Source organism: Teleopsis dalmanni, chromosome 2, assembly GCF_002237135.1.
Source record: "Teleopsis dalmanni isolate 2A chromosome 2, ASM223713v2, whole genome shotgun sequence".
NCBI classification, from domain to species: domain Eukaryota; kingdom Metazoa; phylum Arthropoda; class Insecta; order Diptera; family Diopsidae; genus Teleopsis; species Teleopsis dalmanni.
The window spans coordinates 188084696-188107110 of record NC_051847.1 but is presented as its reverse complement, the minus strand read 5'-3'; the positions used below and the strand labels follow the sequence as shown (position 1 = coordinate 188107110).

Sequence of the window (22415 nt, the reverse complement as noted above, 5' to 3'; positions counted from 1 at the left end):
TCTCAAGAAATCAAAAGCATCAATCCCCACTGACATAAAAAATAAAGTAAAATAAAATAAAACAAAATAAAATAGTATAAAATAAAATAAAAATAGTATAAAAAAGGGAACCTTACACACACACATACGCACTTGAGTTGAACATAAAAATCATTTGCATAAAACAAGGGCCAACCGGAGAAGTCCTTGTATTGTCCTTGCGTTCCCTGAACATAATTTTTAACAGCTGTAAAATAATTTTGCCGCAAATAGAAAATTACCATTGAATGGTAGAAATTCTGAACAAAGTGTAAACAGAAATCCGTAGCAAATGCAAGGATATGTGGGTAAAATTGATGATTGAATAATTCCCAAACATTGAATTAAACTACACACAAACGAGTATTTCTATTTATTTGCTGCAAAATATTTATTTGATATTTACCGAGTTCTGCTCTGTTGCCTACGGTTTGGCATGTTTATTTTACAACATTGTCTTTATCCTATGCCTAAAGCTTGAGGGGTCCTTCGGTTGTTTACTAACTTTCCCACTATCTATCTCTTAGGGTCACTTGTGTTGTGCGTTTTTGTTTTTACTTGCACTATTTTACATATTTTATAATGTCTTTTTACATTCTTACATTCAGTTCATTCTATACTAAATACATATATATATATATAATTTTTTTTTTCTTTCTATTCTTCTTATGTAACTACAACAAAACAGTACCACCAAGGATTCATCACATTAGCACCGGCGGACATTTGCAAGTCAAAAAAGGTTCATCAGTGCGTATTGAGTGTTCAGCCTCCGGTAATCCGACGCCAAACGTAACTTGGAGCCGCAAGAATAATATTTTGCCCAACGGTAAGATTTGCATAAGTACAAAAAATGTTAATGTAAATAAAAATAACTTAAAATAATTTCAATGAAAAAGTTTAAATATGCACCAGCACAACCAGAGTACCGGAGCGCCACAGTACCAGAGTACCAGAGTACCAGAGTATTAGAGTATTAGAGTACCCATAGTACACACTCCAACTTCATTGGAACACATAAAAAAACTCGTAATAAAAATATATAAAATTAACTTTTTACCACAACACAAAATTATGCATACAATAAACGCTTTAGTACGGCATAATTTATAAACTTTTACTTGACAATTTCGCCCATAAAAATTTATACTCGCCTATATATAAAAATGTATCTACACTGTACTCTGTCTGCACTCTACTCTCGACTGTACGCTGCGCGTATGTACGAATACGAGTATCTATAAAAATTATTTACGATTTTTTATTTTATTTTTGCTTTTAACAGAAATGCTTAAACTCTCAAAATTTCAAATTTTCAAATTTTCTAAACTTTATTGCTTTATGGTAAAATTTTAGGAGAGGAGAAGCTGCACTCGCACGTTCTTTCAATTGAAAATGTGGACCGTCACAAGGGCGGCGTTTACATATGCACGGCCAATAATGGAGTCGGTCAACCAGCTTCCAGTCAGGTTGTCCTACATGTACTTTGTAAGTAAAAATTTTGCTCTATGTGTAAATTGAAATTTGTTTTTTTTATGCTTTCATATTTTTTCATACTTCAACTCAGGCAAGAAAAAAATTAAATAAAATTCCGCAACGACATAAAAAATTGTATAGTTTTTTTTTTTTTGTTTTTTCTGAAAGGACTTTTCTTCACATCACACAAAATTGCATATTTTCATGAATATCTGCAGCGGTTTTTTTCATATCAATTCTCTTGATATGACTCTTTCAGTGGTCGCTTGGATAAACCAATTTGTGTCAAATCAATTTTTGCGCTTTCTTCAAAAATTTCATTTGATGGCTTGATTTTTCTGCTGATTAACATTTATGCCATCTCAATTATTTTGCTACTGCATTTTACTGCAGAACTTTATTGCATTTAATATTGTTCCAGAATTGAAATAATATTTTCTGAAATGTTTGGCATTTATTTTTTACAATTCCATCAAAATCTTAATTGAAATGTACAGCAATGAAATATAAAATTGACAAAATTTCCATGATATTTTTATTGAGTTTGCGATATTTATTTTGAGTTTAAATGCCAAATAACACAAATAAATCTTTTATTTGATATGTTTTTATTCAGTCAAATATATGAAAATCAAAGAATTTGTATTGAATTTATGTATTTTATCTTAACACACTTGAGTGTATTTGAGTGAAATATTCATCTTAATGCAGTCATAAACGTTTTAGGTCTTAAGTTATGGTTTTGTCCTTAAAACTTGAGAGTTATAAGATATTTATCTGATAAACATCGTTCATCCTTTTGATATATTATGTACTCAAACATATATATACACATAAAAGAAGAAGATGATTTATGTGATTGTATTGTTCTATTAACTAATTTTGAAGTTTTCTACTCTTTTAGTTTTTTATAAAGAATATCTTCATAAGTTATTAGTATTTGCAATTGCGACTATTATCCGGTTTCCTTCTACGAGGCTAAATCTTCCCTTTCAGTGGAAAGTTTTTTTTAGATGGTGGGTTCTAAACCCGACACATAACCTTATATATCCACGACAAGAATTTCGCTACACATTATTTCACTACGCACGGAAGATTGTAGTTATCCAGAGTGGACCAAGTGGAGTATGTGTCAACTTGAAGAGAACAGTGACAAATAACGCGCTGGCATTTATCAAGTTAAATGCAATTAGACACTTTAATTTATATATATAAGGTAATATAAGGATATATACATACTATACGTAACATACTGAATAATATTCTGTAGTGCATTTTTTACAATGCGACTGAAATGGTTATTTTGATAACTTCGACTGTTTTTATTTTATGGCTGATGAGGAAAATGACTTTAAACACCCATAAGATACTCTTCTTAGATTAAGAAAGAACAGGGTACTAGCTCCCATTTGAGCAGAGCACCGCGACCATGATTGATCTTTTGTACTACCTCTCTTCTTAGATATACACTCAATAAAATATGTTCAAACCACATACCAAACCAAATTTATCTGATCATTTTGTTAGGAAAATTATTGCTCATATGGTTTAGAATATATGAAAACCAATATGTGGTATGATTGAACCAACATGATGCATCGAGTAAAAATATTTTAACTTGAGAATGAAGAAAATATTTTAACTATTTTAACTCACTCACTAACTCACTGAAAACTTTTCCACTTTCACAAAGAACATGTCTAAACATCCATAAGACTGTTTTGATAAGAATATTACCTGGTTTGCGATAAAAAACGCATAATACTTCTTTCTCCTTGACCAGATTTAAATGCATGGCTCAGTACATATACAATAGTGAAGTATGCTCTATTATGCATTTCTTGTATGTTAGAGATAGAATCGCCGCCCTCATTTCAATATCAGTTCGTATCCTCGACAAAAGCTGTGTTATGCGAGTATGTGAAATAAACAGTTTCATTCGGGTATTCGCTTCGACTGCAATCAAAGAACGATAGTCGGCTTAATCGTCTGCTATTGTATCTGCATCACTCTAGTTGTTATGAATGATCGTTAGGCATTAAAAAAAAATTTAAAGATATCAAATCATATGATCAGAATGTATTGTGTTGCTTATGGCATTTTTCTATTGAAACCACAAGTCTTCAACATACTCTTAATATATTTATTTAAACGCCAAAAACATTAGTAGATCTATGGTTGTAGCGATAAAAACTCGTGGTTCATGTCTATCATAAGCCTTTATCATTTCAAAAAAACTTGTCACACATGTTGTTTGAAAGCCACACCATATAATATTTTCTTGTGGATATAATGGTGTTTCACTGGCGACAATTTTATTCGTTATTGGAACCGCTAGCGAAAATTAAGCCCCATCAGCGATAGAAAGTTTGATACCAATATAGTTACCATTATTGTATTCAGTTCTTTTAACTATAATATGTCCAATAGCTATCAAATGACACATGTTATTAAATGGCAATCCTTAAATTAAACGTACACAGACCTCTGTAATAATTCTGTTTAATACATAATATCACCGTTAAATTGCGGTCAAATCAAGACCATGACGCTATCGAACTTATTACAGACCCTAATAATTTCGGGTCAAAAAATATTTTTTCTATATATTTTTCTTCTTCTATTTAACATATGTCACTGTAATGTTAATCAGAAATCAGGAGTACGAAATCGATAATCTGAAATTATTGTCGTATATATAACTTATTACCTTCGACCAATCATTATTTTTCTATTTAATTTTCTTGTATATTTTCTTTTTTTTAATTATTCCAAAAAATATTTAAAATTAAATATTGTTAACAATCGCATACTTAACGCCTTCCACCACACAATTACAGATCCACCAGAAATTAGTGTTGAACGTGCAGTTGTATTCTCGGGCGAAGGACATGAGGCTATGTTGGTTTGCATTGTACATGGGGAAACACAACCTGAGGTAAGCAAAAATCTGATTTCAATTATGCATTTATACAAAGTAAAGTAAAAGATAAAACTTTATTTAACAAATAAAGTTTCGAATATTTAATTTATGATTACAAACAGTATTCATTTGGCCACGATTAAATGGTTTTTTCCAAACATTAACAGCCATAAACAAAAAATAGCCACTACTTTGTTGAGGTAAAAAATGCTAATGAAAATATTAGAACAAACGAAAAAGTATATACAGTGAAATGAATAAAAGTGCAATAAAAATGCAAAACAAGTATTTTCAATTAAAATTTCAGAAAAATAAATTATAATAAAAATAAACTCTATTGTACAAAATGTTTTTAACACAAAAAAAGGTATTAAAAAATATAAATTATTTGCAACTTTGTGCAGTATTTTTTTTCTCATATAAGCGCATCCATAGAAAGTATCTGAATGAAACTATAAAATTTGCATAGTTTGCCAAAAACATTATTCAATATCCTTTTTTGCAAGCAAAATGAGTAAAGCATATTTAACAAAAAATCTGTAATAATTTAGAGACAACATATAACACAAAAACTGTTGAAAAATTTATTACTAAAATGTATTTCATTTATTTTTACTTTTATTATTGTCTTTATTTTTTATTTTTATATATTTTTTTATTTTTAATTTGTAAATACAAATTATGGCTTCTCGAGCATTTAAGGATATTTTAGGTTTTAATGCTGAAAGCGGATATGTATTTAATTTTTATCAGCAAATTACTTTAAAAGTTTGGGAAGCTTAATAATTATACTTAAATATTTCAGTTAACTTAATTAAATGAAAATTTTACATAAAATTTCAGATGGATTTCTAAAGATAGTGAAATACAACAACAACTATTCTTTTTTATATTTTTTTAATTAATTGATTTTTTATTTCACCATACAGGCATTTCAAATATTAACAAATACCCATCATCAGTGGTTTTGAAATTATTTTTTATATATATTTATATGTACATAATTTTTTAAGACTGTAAGTATCAAGAGTTAAATTCTTGCCCTACCAAATTTTAAGCTCAGAGTCAGCGTCCATTAGCCAACTGTCCCAAAGCCAGACCTGACTCTATAAAAAAATACAATAATTTCTTTTAAGTAAAATATTCACTACCGTCATAATTGACAAATTACAATTTATTAAATAAAATAATTTTTTCAAAATTTTAAATTAATATTTATTACTTATAAATTCAGCGATAGGTAACATTTTTAGGAGCCTATTTGAAATGAACCATTTTTTTTAAATCAAAACGACTTATACAGAAATTAATAAATGTGTTTATTGTATAGAAAATTATTATAAAGATTTTTTTAAACTATAATTATCTTCAAAGATATCTCCTAAATTAATTATTTGTTTATTATGTATATAACAACATACCAGGATTAAAACAATTCAAATCATTTATTGGTACCTATAACAATAAAATATATCAGGATTTTATGAACTTACAAAAAGAAAAACTTAGAATCATCACAGGAATTCTAATACTGTAAACTGAAACACCACCTTACGAGACTGGGAATACTTACGGATGCAAACTGTAGATTCCGTGAAGAGAAGATTATGAGGAGTCGGCCACACATGTGCTGTTAGAATGCCCTGCGCTAATGTACATACGGAATAAGCTCCTGGGAATGTATATTCTTACGGAAGAGACAATAAAACTCTGTGAAGTACGTTTTATGCTACTTTTTATTGATGCAACAGGGCTTAGAGACCTACTCTAAACGCAGAAGGGGGCCACATCCCCTAACAATAATAGTAATAATAATAATGTATATAGCAATAGGTACAGAAATATCACAACTTGCAAATAAACTATTTTATCAGAAATTAAAAAGACTGCATACTTAAAAAATTTATTTATTTTAAACGGAGACATTAAAAATATATCTTAGAAAATAAAATAAGCTTTAAAGATACTTTTTGAACTAAAATTATTTATTGTGGATATAGCAATAGATACACAAATATCATAAATTATATATAAATAATTTTATTAGTAAATTTTTTGTATTATTACTTTTACTTAATTTTTTTATTATTATTACCCTGTGAAGTTAATGGTCAAGCCATGTATAATGTTGTTGCATTGTGTCGCTTCCGAAAAAGCCGAATAGAAGGTTTAAGTACCATCCAAAATTAGGATATAATGAACTTCAGTCATTTCTTTTGAAATAATTACTATGAAGAAAGCTATGACCAATATCGTCTTGTAAAAGTAAAGTATGATAGTGATGTATTATTAACAAATACTTTAAGTTTATTATTGTAGAAAAATTAATATCGTAACTTAATTTATTGTAATTAACATTGATATTTTTATTAATTAAGTTGTTACTGCCCATAAGACACTGGTTCACTGCGTCAATTAAAATTAACCTTGCTCTATTATTATATATGCTTTTTTAATATTTGGAGTTATTTTTTTTATATTAAAATTTTTTAATTACTACTATTTTAACAATTTTAGTTAAATAATAGTTTTTTCTTTTTTTTAGAAAAACTTTTGCTATATTTTTGACAGTATTTGTTATTTTTACGTTAATTAAAAATGGCTTCGCTGTTGTGTTTTCCATTTCACTGTTCCCAGCTATTTTTCCAAAAGCACAAAACTAAACTCCTTTCACACGACATTAAACTATGTTAATATTTTTTTCGCTTTATGCCGAGCCATTCACAGTTTTTACTATTCAGTTTTTTATACGAGTATACATAGTTTTTATTTTATAGTTTTATAAATTTTATGTCATTAACAAACACATTTATTTTTAATTTTTTATTTAAATTATTTCGCACTCAAATACTTTTGTACCGCATAGTGAAACATTCACATTTAAAAATATTTTCCATTTCGTGTTTATGGAAAGTTTTTAATTAAAGGAATTATTCGAGGGTGAATATTGAAATGGAACATCTGGGTCAGAAAACTTATGAGCAACTCATCACTTTAATTGCTAAGTGTTTGTAAGAAAAGAGGGTTCCACATTTAGAGCGTTTAAATGGAAGAGGTAGCGAACCAGCGGTGGAATCTTGAAATATAACTGTTTTACTTTTAGGTCAAAAACGTACTGTTGGTTTACTGGTTTTCTTTATACGAAATATTGTTGATTTTACTTTTGTAAAAAAATATGTGGGGTCAAAATTGCAATCAAATGGTTACTTATGCATTTTATAGCAAATTTAATGACATATTTTATTTATAGAAGAAAGTTCTAGGTCTTTGATGTAAAGAGTATATTGTACGCTTTATATTTCTCAAGATTTCTTTGTAGATCTATTCAAAAATTTATACTATTAAATGTTTATAAAAAATTAATATAGTTAAAAAGAAATAATATTATTGTTTAATTTAATTTTAATTTAGATTTTCAGTTGCTATTAGACAAGTCCTTTTACTTTCTTCAAAGCTTCTTATGAAAGTAAGCTGGGAAAACTCTCTGATACACACTTCACATTACGTGACTTAATGTCGATTGAATGTTGAACCTTCTTAAGTTATTGCTGTTCTGCTAATGTTTGTTGTCTAGAAAACTCTCTTACAACTTTCTGGTGCAAAGAAGCAAGATAAAATCTAGTTTTTTATTACTTAAATAATGTATTGGTTATTAGCTTGTATTACAGTCACGATTGCCACATGTGGTACTTAAGTACCAAAATTGGTACTTACTTTTCCGTATGCAAAAATATACTTGTTTTTAGAAAATGGTACTCTTATCAATTATAAGAGATTAATAGAAATAATTGAATTTCAAAAATAAAAAAATTTTGAAAAATATGTTCATTTAGAAGGGTTCGAATAGAAATGAAAAGACAAAAACAAAAATTTTAGTAAATTTATTGAAATTTTTAAATTCAAATATTTCCTAAAGACCACTGATGATGAGTACTTCGAAATATTCGAAGCAGCCTTGTTTAACTGTCTTATAGTAAAATTTCAATAAATGAACTTAAATTTGTATTTGTTGTATTTTCGATACTATTCGAACCCTTCTAACTTTTAAATAGTTTCTTTTCGTCATAAGACGCGTCACTTTGCACAATAAAAATTAATATTATATTCATTTATATTTTTATCTAAAATCTCTTTATATACATAAATAAAGAATTCAATGAAACATCCGGCGAGCAATTATTCTATACATAATTATTTACATATTAAATTGTGCAGAATACTGTTTCAATATTTAAATATTTTTTATTCTATTTTATATATCACGTATCTAATATTAAAGCACTATTCTAAGATAAAGTGTTTACAAGTGCTTGTTAGTAGCACTGAAATTGTATTTTTTTTTAAAAACATGAACAATGCATTATTACCATCAGTGATCTTTGGAAATGTTCACTGAGTTTTTAAGTCCATGGAGAATTGTAGAACTACAAGTACCAGGCTTAGAAATGTGATACTCTAAAAATAGAGACAAAGAGTTCCGTATTTTGATTATTTGATTATGATTAAAAAAGTATGTGGCAGTATTATAGTAAAAATAAAATTTTAATTAAAATTTTTGATTACGTCTTTGCTCGTCTTTGAACTGCTTTTTATTTTAACAGCTAAATAAAATTAAGTTGTTATTGTAATATGATATGGATATGATGCTTATTACAATATAAAGAATTAAAATTAAAAATTTAAGTAAAGTTTGGAAAAAGAAGTCCAACGAGGTTTAGTGATTCATTTACATTCTCTGAGTGTAATATTAGAGGAAGTGGGCAAATATATATTAGAGGAAGTGGGCAAATATATTGCTTTTATAATTTAAAAATATTTTCCATAATGAAGTTTACATATTAACTACACTAAAAGTCAATAGTTTTGGCAATATAACCACGTTTGTTCATTGTAATTTTATCTAATCGTTTATCTAATATATTTATAAATTAAAAAAATTGAGATATGTTCTTCAACCGAAATTTGAGCTCCAAAGTAGCGCATTTTTAATATTATCATGATTACACCTTAATATGTAAAAGGTATTATACTATTTGTGTGAAGGATCTACAAACTCAAACTTACTAAAACAAGTACTTAAAACTATTCGTTGATTCAGGACCCTAGACGTCATTCGCTTCGCTGTGCATGAGCAAATAAGACAAGGAAAAGTTTACACATTAAATGTTTTTCTAGTGAACTTAATTTAATTTAAATGAATATATTTTGCTTATAAATTTTCAAAATTTTTTTATTTTTGAAATTCAATAGATTTAAATTTATAAATAATAAGTAATTTAAATAATATATACTGAAAAAATTAGTCTTAAACTATAATAAATCGAGAATTATATATTACACATTCTATAAGTTAATACCTGCAAATAGGAAAAGCTTAATATATCAGACTTTGTTGTGTTTATATATATTAGATACTTGTTAAAATTAATTAGTTAATTTTAACTAAAATTAATAAGTTAATTTTTAATTAGTGAAATATTAATTAACAAACAGTAAACTATCTTAAAGTTCAATTTTACGTAATTATTTGATTAAAATGAGTGTAAAATAATTTATTCACATACTTACGTTCAAAACCCTCTGTACATTAACTGAAAATTTACACCATAAACTACTTATTAATATCCATATGTTTGTAGATACTTTGAAAGAATTTACGCTTCTGGCAAATAAAAATATCTCAAGGTGAACAAGCAAAATTTATCAGCATTCGAAGTGTAAAGAAAAACAAAATGGATTTGCCTTAAGCCCATTAAGTAGATTTATTGAGATTTAAACACAAATACCAGACTTTACAAATTTACAAGGGAAGCTATGTTTTGGATTACATGAGTGGGAGGAAAATTCGGTGGGAAGAAAGTCAGAACGACCGACAAAGAGACAACACAATTTTATACTTAGATTTTTAGTTTGCAATCCTAAGCTTGTTACTTCGAAACTTTTTGTCTTGGAACTAAAATTCATTATCAGTTTTAACCGATATTAAATGTTATAGGTTTCAAATATCAAGATACGTCACATTACTTAACAAAGGTTTGAGTTACTTATTTTGGTATTTAAATAAAAGTTTTTACCAATGACTCTTTATCGAAGAGATTGCATAGATAGATAACATTTAAGAAACTTAAACCATGGGAATTTATTTATAAGTTCCAATTTGTTTAAAAGTTTTTTTTTAATTTTTTTTTTTGTTTAGTGGAAGGATTAGCAATAAATTTGATTTATTTTTTGAAACATATCATTTTTATTTAGATTATAATTTTTTCATAGTGTAATGGTTTATAATGTTTTATTATTTTTTAAAAAGTTAAAGTCATATCAGTCAATATACTCCTCGGTTCTAATATATGTCGGTCAGACATGCCCAATCGATATTAGAAAATTGACTACATTCGAAAGAAAATCAGAAGAATAAATGGTCCAGTTAATAAAAATGGATTTGAAGATCCTGATGAAATAGCTATGGATTTTCGGTTCCTGATTCTGATAAAAAAAAAGTAGATGTATAAGAAAGCGAAAAATGTCACTACACATATAAAAAATTTTCAGCTTATAGGACACATAACTAATCAAGTAATAACTACACATAACGTTATATAAGTTGAATAAAATGTGCCGATAATGATACTACATACACAATTGCTGGGGCTTAAAAAAATAGAGGCGACAATAAGTATGCATGGAGGTGAAACCTGAGGCAGGTGGATACCCAATATATGTTGAGTTGACATATATGATAGCAAATTAGATAGATAATATGCAGTACTAGGCTCTCATTGCTTTTACATTTTACTAAAATTTTACTTTATTTTAGAATAGTGCTAAATACTGTTTTAGAACAGTATTAAATATGTGATTTATAAAGCAAATCAAAAGTTCATTAAATGTTAACACATCTATGTGTATATTTCATATAAGAACGTTCATTGTCAGAACTGTAGAACGCTATCAACTACATTGATCTTGAACTTTAAGACAAGAAATAAAATATGTAAATTTTGTACTTAAGTTAAAATTTTTCTTTATTTTTGAGATATAAATAGATCTATTAAAATAGCATTATAAACGTATACTTAAGACTTTTTCCGCAAGAATCTTAAAGTTTGTGGTGTGAGGAAAATAATATAGTCAAAAATAGTCAATCGTATTCAATCTTAATTGCCGATTATATTAATGTTTATTAACAAGATTGTTATATATTTGACCAACACTACTTAGCATTTCAACTGCGATCGATTAAAGCCTACCTTTGCTCCGTTTTTAGTTGGAGTATTGTCATAGACCGAAAAATTTGTATTAGATTCTCTTAGGTTTATCTTTATTACAGAGTTTATTCCTGAAGTGTTAATATATGATTTAATTAATATTATTAAACAATTCAAAGGTTTTTAATTACTAAATATAATCAGCCAAAGTATAATTCAAGCGTTGTTTAGTTACTATTATTAAAATATTACTATGTAAAATAAAATACTAACATGTGTTATACATATTATATCCCTCCACTATTTTATAAGGGGAATATGCATTTGAAGCACATAACATTTAAATTGCATTTTCACTAACCTCATGCAATTAATTAGACTTCATTTTCACTCAACTATGAAAATACCTCTGCCGTGTTCGCTTTTGTCTTGCATCTAGTGTATCTAGTGCATGTAGTATCTTGTGTCATGTATCTTTCACGGTATTACATGTACAAGCATCATTCAAATTATCAACATCCGAGAACACACACATGCAAGCCTCTTGACTTCATAATGTCTGCACTGCAATTAACATATTTTCATGTTTAAAAACAACAACAAGATGTGAAAAACCCAACAACAAGGGAAAATGCACAATGCATGTGAAAACAACTTGATTCTTTTAAGTGCGAGTATTTTCATATTTTCCAATAGTGCTTGTATCGATAAATATGCCATAAAGGCATATCCATCAATTCATTAAAATATGAAATATGAAAATTGTGTGAAGCTGGAAAATTACTAATTTTGGAAAATTAATTTTCAAATTACGTCGTAGCAACGCCGCACCTTTGCGTCAAAAACAATAACAGGCAATAATGAAAGCACGAAATGGCGTTGACATTAACAAGAACAACGCCATTGCATCCTCGTACCCTAACCAACATGACTTTTCGAACCAACACCAAAAACCCAATCGGCATCAATCTCATAATCGGAATCATTAACGCTTATGCGAAAAGCTGTAAATGAGTTTGTCAAATGTGGGCTCCACAACACATTGATGGGCTACGAGCTATGGATTTTCGGTTCCTGCTTGCGATTATTGCATGTCGCATACTCTATACTCGTATTGCAGTGATGAAATAGTAACAATAATAATAGCAGGAGGTGCTTTCCTCTCAGACTCCCAATCATGAGTTTGCACTGCTGCTGACATAATTGAGTGTTGCAACAATCGAAAGCTGTAGAGGCGGATTGGCATTGCTTGCATTAATCCAACCCAAATCCCTCGTCAACTACTCGTTGATAGAATGTATCTGTGCAAGTACGGATACGTAACTGTCAGCTTACATATACGCAAACGTGCTTGTAATGCGCCTGTTAATTGTAATTAATATTAATGGAACATTTTGGTGGCTTCATTATTGTCACACATTCAACTACTTCAATCCGCTAGCGAATGGAAAAAAATTATGAAAATTCTAAATTCAGAATTATATTTGAGTTTTCACAAAATATTCACAATTTCGACTGCAATGCATGTTTGCAGTGCGGCGCAGTAATTATTTATAATTCTGCGTTTGGAAGTATTGTTTGAAGTATCTATTAGCACTAAGTGCATTGTGCTGGCACATCCTTATATGTCAATTGTGTATAGTTTTTAACATTTTCAACATTTTCAAAAATCATCAAATACTGGCACTTGCATGTGCTTTTGTTCTCACTTCAGTCTGTGAAAATATTTACGCAAATACACTTCAAAAATGACTGATTTGTTTTTTGGAATCTATTTGAAAATTTCATTTGAAATTTAATATTAACAAAGGTTGTTGTTTCATTTCAAATATGTGAAGTGAGCGATTTTTAATTAATACGGATTTTGATATAATAACTCATTTATGTAAAAAAATACGAATATTTCTAAAACCACTGCAGTTGTAGATTTTATTTTATAAAACTCAAAATACCATGAATATCAAATTCGCACAAACTTCAAAAACAATTGTGGATAAAAAATAAAATTTGATTAGGAACAGTTATTCATTGTTGAGGTTGACATTCGATGATGTTGCATATTTAACGCAGTGGAATAAACACGAAAACTACACTTCATATCAACAATCCGATATAGCAACAATACCAGGTCATAACACTTTTTCCGGAAATAGGTATATTCAATTGCATTTCACTAAAGGCCGAAGATATTTGGATGCGGTTTGGGTACTTAAATATAGAAGTGTTAAAGAAAACAAACAAATACTTTAAGCAGAGTATGAAGTTACAACTGCACAATCAAATTAATATCCACAAATCCATCGAAATTGTATAGAACGAGTCTTACTTAACCATAAATAAAAAAAGACACATTTTAAATTATTGAAAAATCAAAATAAAAAATAATACAAATCCAACGAAATTGAAAACTTATCAATTTTGAGGTTGCCTTCTCTAAAACCCTAGACCAGGAAGTGATTATTGGCATAGTTAAAATTTTATAAGGATGCACACTTACAAAATGTGCTTAGTTGAGACGAGAAATGCAGGAAAGGAAACATACTTTAAAATATAAAACTATGGAATTCTTCTTTCCAAATTCAGATGACGTGCTTTATGAATAAATGCCACAATCTAGAATAATAATATTCTAATAATGATAAGGCAATAGATTAATACAGCAATGGAACCTTTTTGACGAACTTTCTCCGCGAATGTAGTCGGAACAAGCATTTATAGTTAAACGGTACAGTACTTAGAAACGCCAGCGAAAAATATGTTACTTTTCTAGTAAAAATATACACAATATGATAAACAAACAGAGAATCAGAAAAACCTAAGAATAATGATGAATCAAGAAAAAAAAATGGAATAGAATCCCATTAACGCCTTACAAATATGAGTAATATTGGTGCACTGATTTATAAAAATGAAGATATATGAGTCTATAATTTAATATAAAAGCTAGTTTAGTAAAGCTAGGAAGTAAGAACTCTCAAGACCTTATGGTTTTTAGGGAGTCAAAGACTATGAGGATAAGGAATGCGTAGTTTGGACTTGAGAGCAATGGTTTTTATGTATAAATTTATAAAAAGAAAATTTGTTATTAAAATTTATAATATACTTTATATATATAAAATATATATAACACAAAATATAGTATCCAGAACTAATAGTTCGATTTAATTATTATTTTATAGAGAGGTATTTGGAATAGTAATAAATTCCAATTCAATAGATAAGTATTTCGAATACCTCTCTATTGAAGACAATAGTTTATATTGAGAATTTAGTTTCTTTTGTCAAAATGGACTTTAAAATTCTACATAATTATTATTATTTGTATGCAATAATAAAATTTTAAGTTTTATAGTTTATTATAAAAATTGTGAATGCAGAACACCGGTATATATAGTTTCTATAGAATATCGTATGATTGTATTAAAATACAATTTAGAACGCAATATTGTTTAGGTCGTTTTTATTTTATATATTTTTATGGAAATTTTTTTATTTAGTTTTTATAGTACTATTGTAGATATTATTTAGTTCTAGCATTCGTGTAGTACAAATGAGATCACAACACCCAAACATATTAAGGAGTGTATCAGAAGATCACAATTATCATATCTTAACCTTTTATCTAAAAAATCTACAATATATATTTACTCACTTCATACACTACAACTCAACTCTTCACAACCTTCAAAAACCCTTCTATGGACATCATTATATACACTTGTGACTTCTTCACACGCAACTGCCAAAACCAGCAATAAAAAAAAACACCCAACACGTCTTATTCACACTTAAGTAAAATAATTCCCACATGACTTTTCTAATAATTTTATTTATTTATCCTCAGTACACAATACACAATACGTTTCCTGACAGGATACTCCTTTTCCAATTTCTTTTCTACTCTCCACCTATACAACCAATCATTACACCTTTCCGTGCTCTACGTTTTCTGCTATAATACCTTCCAGTCTGCACGCCGAAGTGTTTCTCTTTCACTGATTAGTGCTGATTGAAATTTTTCGCTTTGTTGCTCATCAATACTAATTTAGTATTTTTTCTATTGAATGGGATTTTTTTGTAGTTGTTTTTTTTGTTTTTTTTGATTATTACTGACTTTGGTTTTACTACATTTTTTCTAAAAGGAAATTTTTTGTTGTTATTTTTGTACTATATTGCTTTCATTATTTGCCACTGACAGAAAGTAGTGAAGCAGATCTCATGCTGTTTGCCTCACGTAGCTTCGTGAACTCCATTCAAAGCGTTTCAATGACGTTCCTGCCAAAAGCAAATTGTCAGTTGCCTTTTAACAAAAATTGCATGGCTTTGTTTTTGTTTTTGCTGTTGCTGTTGCTATTTGTTTTGTTACAAAAACAACTTCAGTGGAAGTGTTAAATTAAGCAAATGAAAGGAATTCATTGACAAAAACAACACAAAAGAATTCGTAATGAGTAATTGAAATATAAATGAAAAAAAATTGCTAGTAAATTACAAATGATTCGAATGGAAAAGTGTATTTTCTCTCGTAATACTTTGTAGTAGGACTGTTGTTCTAGAAAGAATTAACACGAAAATAAATGTGACAAAAAAATGTAATAAATGTTTTATTAATTAAAAGTGGTTATAACAGCATATGCAGAATATTCCTTTGATTTTTCTAAACAATATATAAATAAATATAAAAGAACCATATTCGAGACCAGTCATGGACCATACTGATCATAAAACTTTTAATAACTATTTTTTCTAAGTTTTTAGAATTTATTACTCTCTGATTGGTTGTTTGAAATGGTGCCTCTTCGTGAATCCAATAGCAAAATATTTCAAAATTGATTGCTATCACATTACCTACTAACTTTTAAGTCAACTTTTTAAGGACTAAACAACTCTGAACTTTATTAATCTATATTTTCACTAGCTCTCCGAAATGATTGAAGTGCTTCCTACTTAAGACAACTGCATTGTGCTTTTAAATAACATAGTATATACAGAGAAATATAGTTTATTTTTCCTCCATCTGATTGCAGCTGTAATAATAAATATTATGATAGAATTCATTTGATACGTCTGTTCTCCAATAAACTTAGAGTCAGTAAGTACTGCGATCAATCTAGAAAATTGATTTCAATTTCTGTTTTCAAACGATAGTGACATACTAGTGTATAAAAAATGATATTATACAAATCAAGCACTTGTGAAATTTTAATTATCTATTATATTTTTTTAGTTTATATACATTTTGTTATGATATTTTACTTGCTACAGTGCATGTTCCTAAATACACACTAATTGCAATGAGATGATAACTATTATGAACCATTTGTACAGTATATGTACCTAAATTGACACTAATTACAATGAGATAACAAAAATAATGAAACGCTTGTTGCGGTGAGTGTGGCTAAATAAATAGCATAATATAATTAATTAGATACCTGATTGAATATGCTAATTACTCTAAAATCAGATAGATGTTCAGAAGGCAGATGTTCAGAAGGCAGATGTTCATATTGGAACAACTAGTCTACCATATTTTAAAATTTTTTCATACCCAATTAAAGATATTTTTTTTTTATCACATTATTAAATAAAAATAAAACTTTTTATATGCTCAAAACAGCTCATTTAGAAAGCTAAAGCTATATATTTTTTGTCTGCAAATTAATCATAAACAAATTACAAACTACTACTCTTTAATTTACTTCATTATGTACACAATCAATGCTATAGAGACAACAACACATGTGTGAGGTAACTGGACTAAAGAAATGAAACATCTAATATAATATTATAATATATCCGATAGTTGTATTAAACCATAATAGATAAACACTACGGAATGGTTCTAGTTCATATACAGGAGTTTTTTGTGAAAGATATGATATAAAAACAGAAATAACTGTCAGACATGGAAGCAGAATAAAATCTGCCTTTTATAAACTGCAACCATACAACCTACAAATGTAATAATAATTCAAAATGACAATATCAGCATACTCTTATTCCATTAAGCTCATTACTTTTGATCCTGAATATCCGTAATATATAATTCAGCAAAAAAACAAAGAGGTTTATATACATATTATGTTGTATAATTGTTTCCATATACCTCTAATTATTAATGTATCAGACATTGTTCACTGTATATTTCTTATTTTTGATATTCTTTCTTAGAAGCAATATAGAAAGTTTTTCATTATGTTCTCGTAACTGCATTTTACCTAAAAAATGCCAAAGTAACTTAATTTACGTTGTCAAAAGTCAATTTTCCTGGAAACAATATCAAAATTTTTCATATATTCTTTTATTTGCTGAGACTATTTTTAGTATATATATATTGAAGTATCTCAATTTTACCTTAAATAAATGCCAAAAATATCCTAATTTATGCTATTCAAAGCCTGCATACTTTCTTTACCAAGAAAGTATAATCCACAACGCGTATAAAAATCATAAATATCACTCTTAATAACATTTTTAGTTGTCACCAAAACACTTAAGTGTTAAGTCCATATAAAATATTAACCATAAATTGAATGCATAATTTTTGGACATAAAAAGTAACCGACACTAATCTTATTTGCTTTGATTCTTTTCAATTATAAAAATGAAACAACTTCATTATCCTTACTTATGTGTATGTGTGTGTCCCTTCCGAAAATACTACAAAAAATGCAACTGTGTGTATACCCAGCGGAAGCAGAGCAGATTCAAGAGCCCACAACATAAAGCAAAATTAAATAATTTCAACGTTTTTTCGCCATGTCAACAGTTCTGCCAGGATACGCACGGAAACACTTGCGCTCGCTGCCAGCATGTAAACTAAAATGTACAAAGAAAAATATTAAAAACATATACATATTATTATGTTTCTGTGTGTGTGTATGTGTGTGCTGCCATATGTTTGTCTTTTATATGTATAATATATATTAACAAAACAAAACTGTCAGCGTTGACAATTTTGGACAATTTCTGCCAAAAAAACAAAAAGTAAATATTAATTTTTTTTTCTGTATTATCAACAAAATTCTGGTTCACATGTGTTGCTATCTGTGTGGAGCAATCAGTGTTGCCATATTAAACTAAAAAATAATAAAAATAATAAAAATAATAATAATGACAATAAAAACAAAATGTATGTGTGATATACAAGCAATGACAGAAATATTAATAGAATTGTTTCCACCTTGCTGGATGAAGGATGACAGCCTTTAGAAAGCTGGGTAAGATTAGGAAGTGAACAAGCTTCGGAGCATTGTGATTTGTCGGATTACTATAAGATTTCAATTGAAATTTGGAATCCATATGTTGTTTTAGTTACTGATATAGTCAAAAACGATTTAAGAATATGTTGCAGTAAAAATAAACAAATTTCTATTTATATATGGATTTAACTTAAGGATGTCATGTATATTTTCTTCCAATAGTTCTGAACATTACATTAGCAAAAAAAATTATTTAAGAACTAATTTTAATATATATGCAATGGTATATAATATAATATTTTTCTTTTATTTTTTTTAAAAATGTACTTAAAATCCTTGAAAATTCATTAATTGGTATTAGGTTTTTTTATTCTTCTTCTGTGCTTGAATAAACTTCATTTAGTGTACAAAGCACTTTTTAATGATAGTGTCTATGATCACTTGAGTGATCTGCTGTTGGAGTAAATTTACAAAAATAAAGTTTAAAGTCCAACATATCTTTTTAATAAAATTTATTATAATGTTGAAGCTATTTGAGCCAGTGCACTTGAGCACTTTTACTCTTTCATAACTCGAGATATGTTTAAAACCCCCCTTTACGCCTTGCCTGGATTATTGTTTATCACTTCATAAGACTAAGCAATAATTGACCTTAGATGTGCATACCTCCCCGAGGAGCCTGTAACCATTCTTAGATTTGATAACGCGGTGTTGGTAAGTCTGCCAGCAAATAATTTCAGGGTTCTATCCTTTATATATATATATACTTAACATTCATTACATTGCTAGTGTTTTTTCACAAAAACAGATTTCTGATTTCGTGTAAAATGTGCTGTATTGCATCACGTTTTATTTGCTCTTATGTTTGCAGTTGATAACACGAACTTTACAAATGACTAAAATGATAAGTTCTTGACTTAATACAGTACATGCCTCTCAACTAACCTACATACCAACAAAATTGGGCAAATAATTGCCATTAATAAATTTTTGTTTTTTAGATTATTTATTACTTTTTTCATAGTTGTTTCTTTTTTCTTTGTTTCTTTTTGTTTTGTTTTGTATGCAATGTCATATTTTTAAATTAACACTTGTTTATCTTGGATTGTATATTTTGGTATTTTTTGTTCACACTCAATTTTTATGTGTTTGTTCTTTCCACACTTTCAACACCTGCTGTTGCTGTTTTCAAATACTGGCGGGTCTATCAGCTACTAGATAGGTGCGCGGATTGGTTTTTCGCCGGTGTAAGTCCTGCTCAACCAATTCACGTGAATATTTTTGCATTCACATCTGTTTACACTGTGACCACATACGGGTTATATATTTCAATGCTTTGTTCGACATCACTGTGTTGTCTTACCCTCAAAATATAGGGGCAGAGGAGATATGAGGAATACAATGGGGTTCGTTTGTTTGCTGTTGATAAACGCACAATTTTTGCCACTTTTCAACTGTTGACGCACTTGACACAATATCCTGTCATAATTTTCCATGTACAAATATTATTTTTGCGCTTTTCTTTGTAATGAAAAATATTTCCACTACCAAAAATGTGCCTATTTGTTTTTGTGTACTTTTTTGCTTGTTTTAATACAGAATATTTTTCATTTTATTTTCTTCTTGTTTTTCATTAGTTTTTTCTTTTGTTGTTTTCTTAATATTTGTTATTTTTTGACACTTGTGTTTATTATTTGCTTAACACTTCACAGAATGAATGGCGTTAAAAGCGAAAAGTTTATTTATTTTCATAAGATATCGTTGTCAAAAATGTATCCTTAATATGTGCTTCAGTAGAGAATTATTGAGTTCAGCAACACAACAAAAAAAAGACTTCACTAAATAAATAAACATAGAGAATAGTACTTTTTTTTCGCAATACAAAAGTATTACACCGACAAGATAGTTTGGACATATCTTAAGTATTTTCAACAGTTTATTTTTTTTTATTAAAGAAAATAACATTAAAAAAATTAATATTATTTAATAAAATAATTAATCCAGATAAGGACCTTAAAAAAGTGGACCTAGAAGGTCCTCTATTTGTAGATACTTTTGTTCTAATAAAGAAAGACCATTAAACACTTTACATAGAAGCACTTCATACGAATTAATTTACTCAAATAAATTTATATGAAGAAATTAACTCCTTCAATACACGCGTACATACCGTTGATGCTTAACTTTCAACAAATAAGTGCTTTTGACTCACTTGAAATATAATTGCTTGGTCAAAAAATAAAAAAATAGTTAAACTAATCGAGTTGCATCTTAAATATTGAAAGAGATATAAAATCTTCAACAAAAATCTACCTTAAGAATATAAAGAATCCTCGTTCGTGTAAACATTCTTTATTCATTACTTACTCCTTAATTGGACTCCAATTTTATTTTTTTTTATTATATTCTATATCGTCTAGTCCTATTTTGGTGGATGAACTGTGTATATTAAAAAGTTTGTTATAAAATAAAGCAGCTTTGTGAACTAAAGCAACACTTTTTTAAAATAAGTAACATAAAAGGAAGATTAAAGTGTACTATGAATGTTTATATTACCAGTTTAATATGTGTCATTAGTAGTTACTTTTCTTTGGGTAATAATGGCATTTGCGGAAGCTCGCAAGCATGGCAAGAAACGCATGCTGGCTTATGTTCGCTAAGCGAGACATTGGCAACACTCCTGCGATCTATCAAGTGTTATGTTTGAGCCTATTATGGAGGATTGTTTGCTTAATATCTTCAATCAGCCTCAAAGAGCTATTATCTGTTTTAGTATTAAAAGATAACATTATAAAATTATAAATTACGTAAAACCTTGGAATACCAAAGACGTATGTGTTAATACAGATTAATTAAAATAAAATAAAATACTAAAACTTTAGATAAAATAAATTTTATAAATTTAAAATAAAAAAATTTTATAAATTTATAAAAAATTTTTCTAAATTAAAATAAAAATAATATCTTCCCTTCTGATATTAGGAGGTCCTTAACAGACGATATTCTGGCCTTCATTCGGAAAGCGGAATGCCTTCTGTTCGGTTAGGGTCAGTTGTAGCACAAAAAATCAATGTGGTCGTAGTGCTCTGCTCCGGTGGGAGCTAGTACCCTGTATATTCTTATTATTATTATAAATAAAAATAATCGGACTCAGCGAAAAAGTTGTAATGTAAAAAAAAATGTACAAAGAAGATCTTATAGAATAAAACTGCACAAGGATTTCAATAATAAAAAACTTAACTAAAAGCACTATAAAAAAATCTAATTGGAAGAAAAATGTGAAAAAAATTTTAATAGAAAATTCAAGTATAAAGATTAAGTAAATAAAAAGTGCCACATAACAGCACTAAAGAAAACAGAAACACAGAAACGTGTTTGTAGTACACTTAGAAAAATATGCATTAACCACATACTAGTTAAATTGACCTAATCATTTTGTTAGAACAATTTTAGCTCAGGTTATAAAGAAGATATAAAAAGAAGACTTAGTTAAAATTTTGTTAAATCAACCAAATTATTTTTTTGAGTGTATATTTTTATAAAAATATTTTTAATATTAAAATGTTCCTTATAATTAATATGACATAGTAT

General features: G+C 28.1%; 1 protein-coding gene across 1 annotated transcript in view; it reads left to right on the top strand.

Annotated features, from left to right (window-relative positions):
- The window catches only part of LOC119676393 (lachesin-like), a 75747-nt gene that overhangs the window by 4865 nt on the left and 48467 nt on the right, over positions 1-22415 (top strand). The window contains exons 3-5 of the mRNA XM_038087630.1: positions 707-847; positions 1375-1506; positions 4335-4432. Coding sequence (XP_037943558.1) covers positions 707-847; positions 1375-1506; positions 4335-4432 — 371 coding nt within the window. The remainder of the gene's footprint in view (positions 1-706; positions 848-1374; positions 1507-4334; positions 4433-22415) is intronic.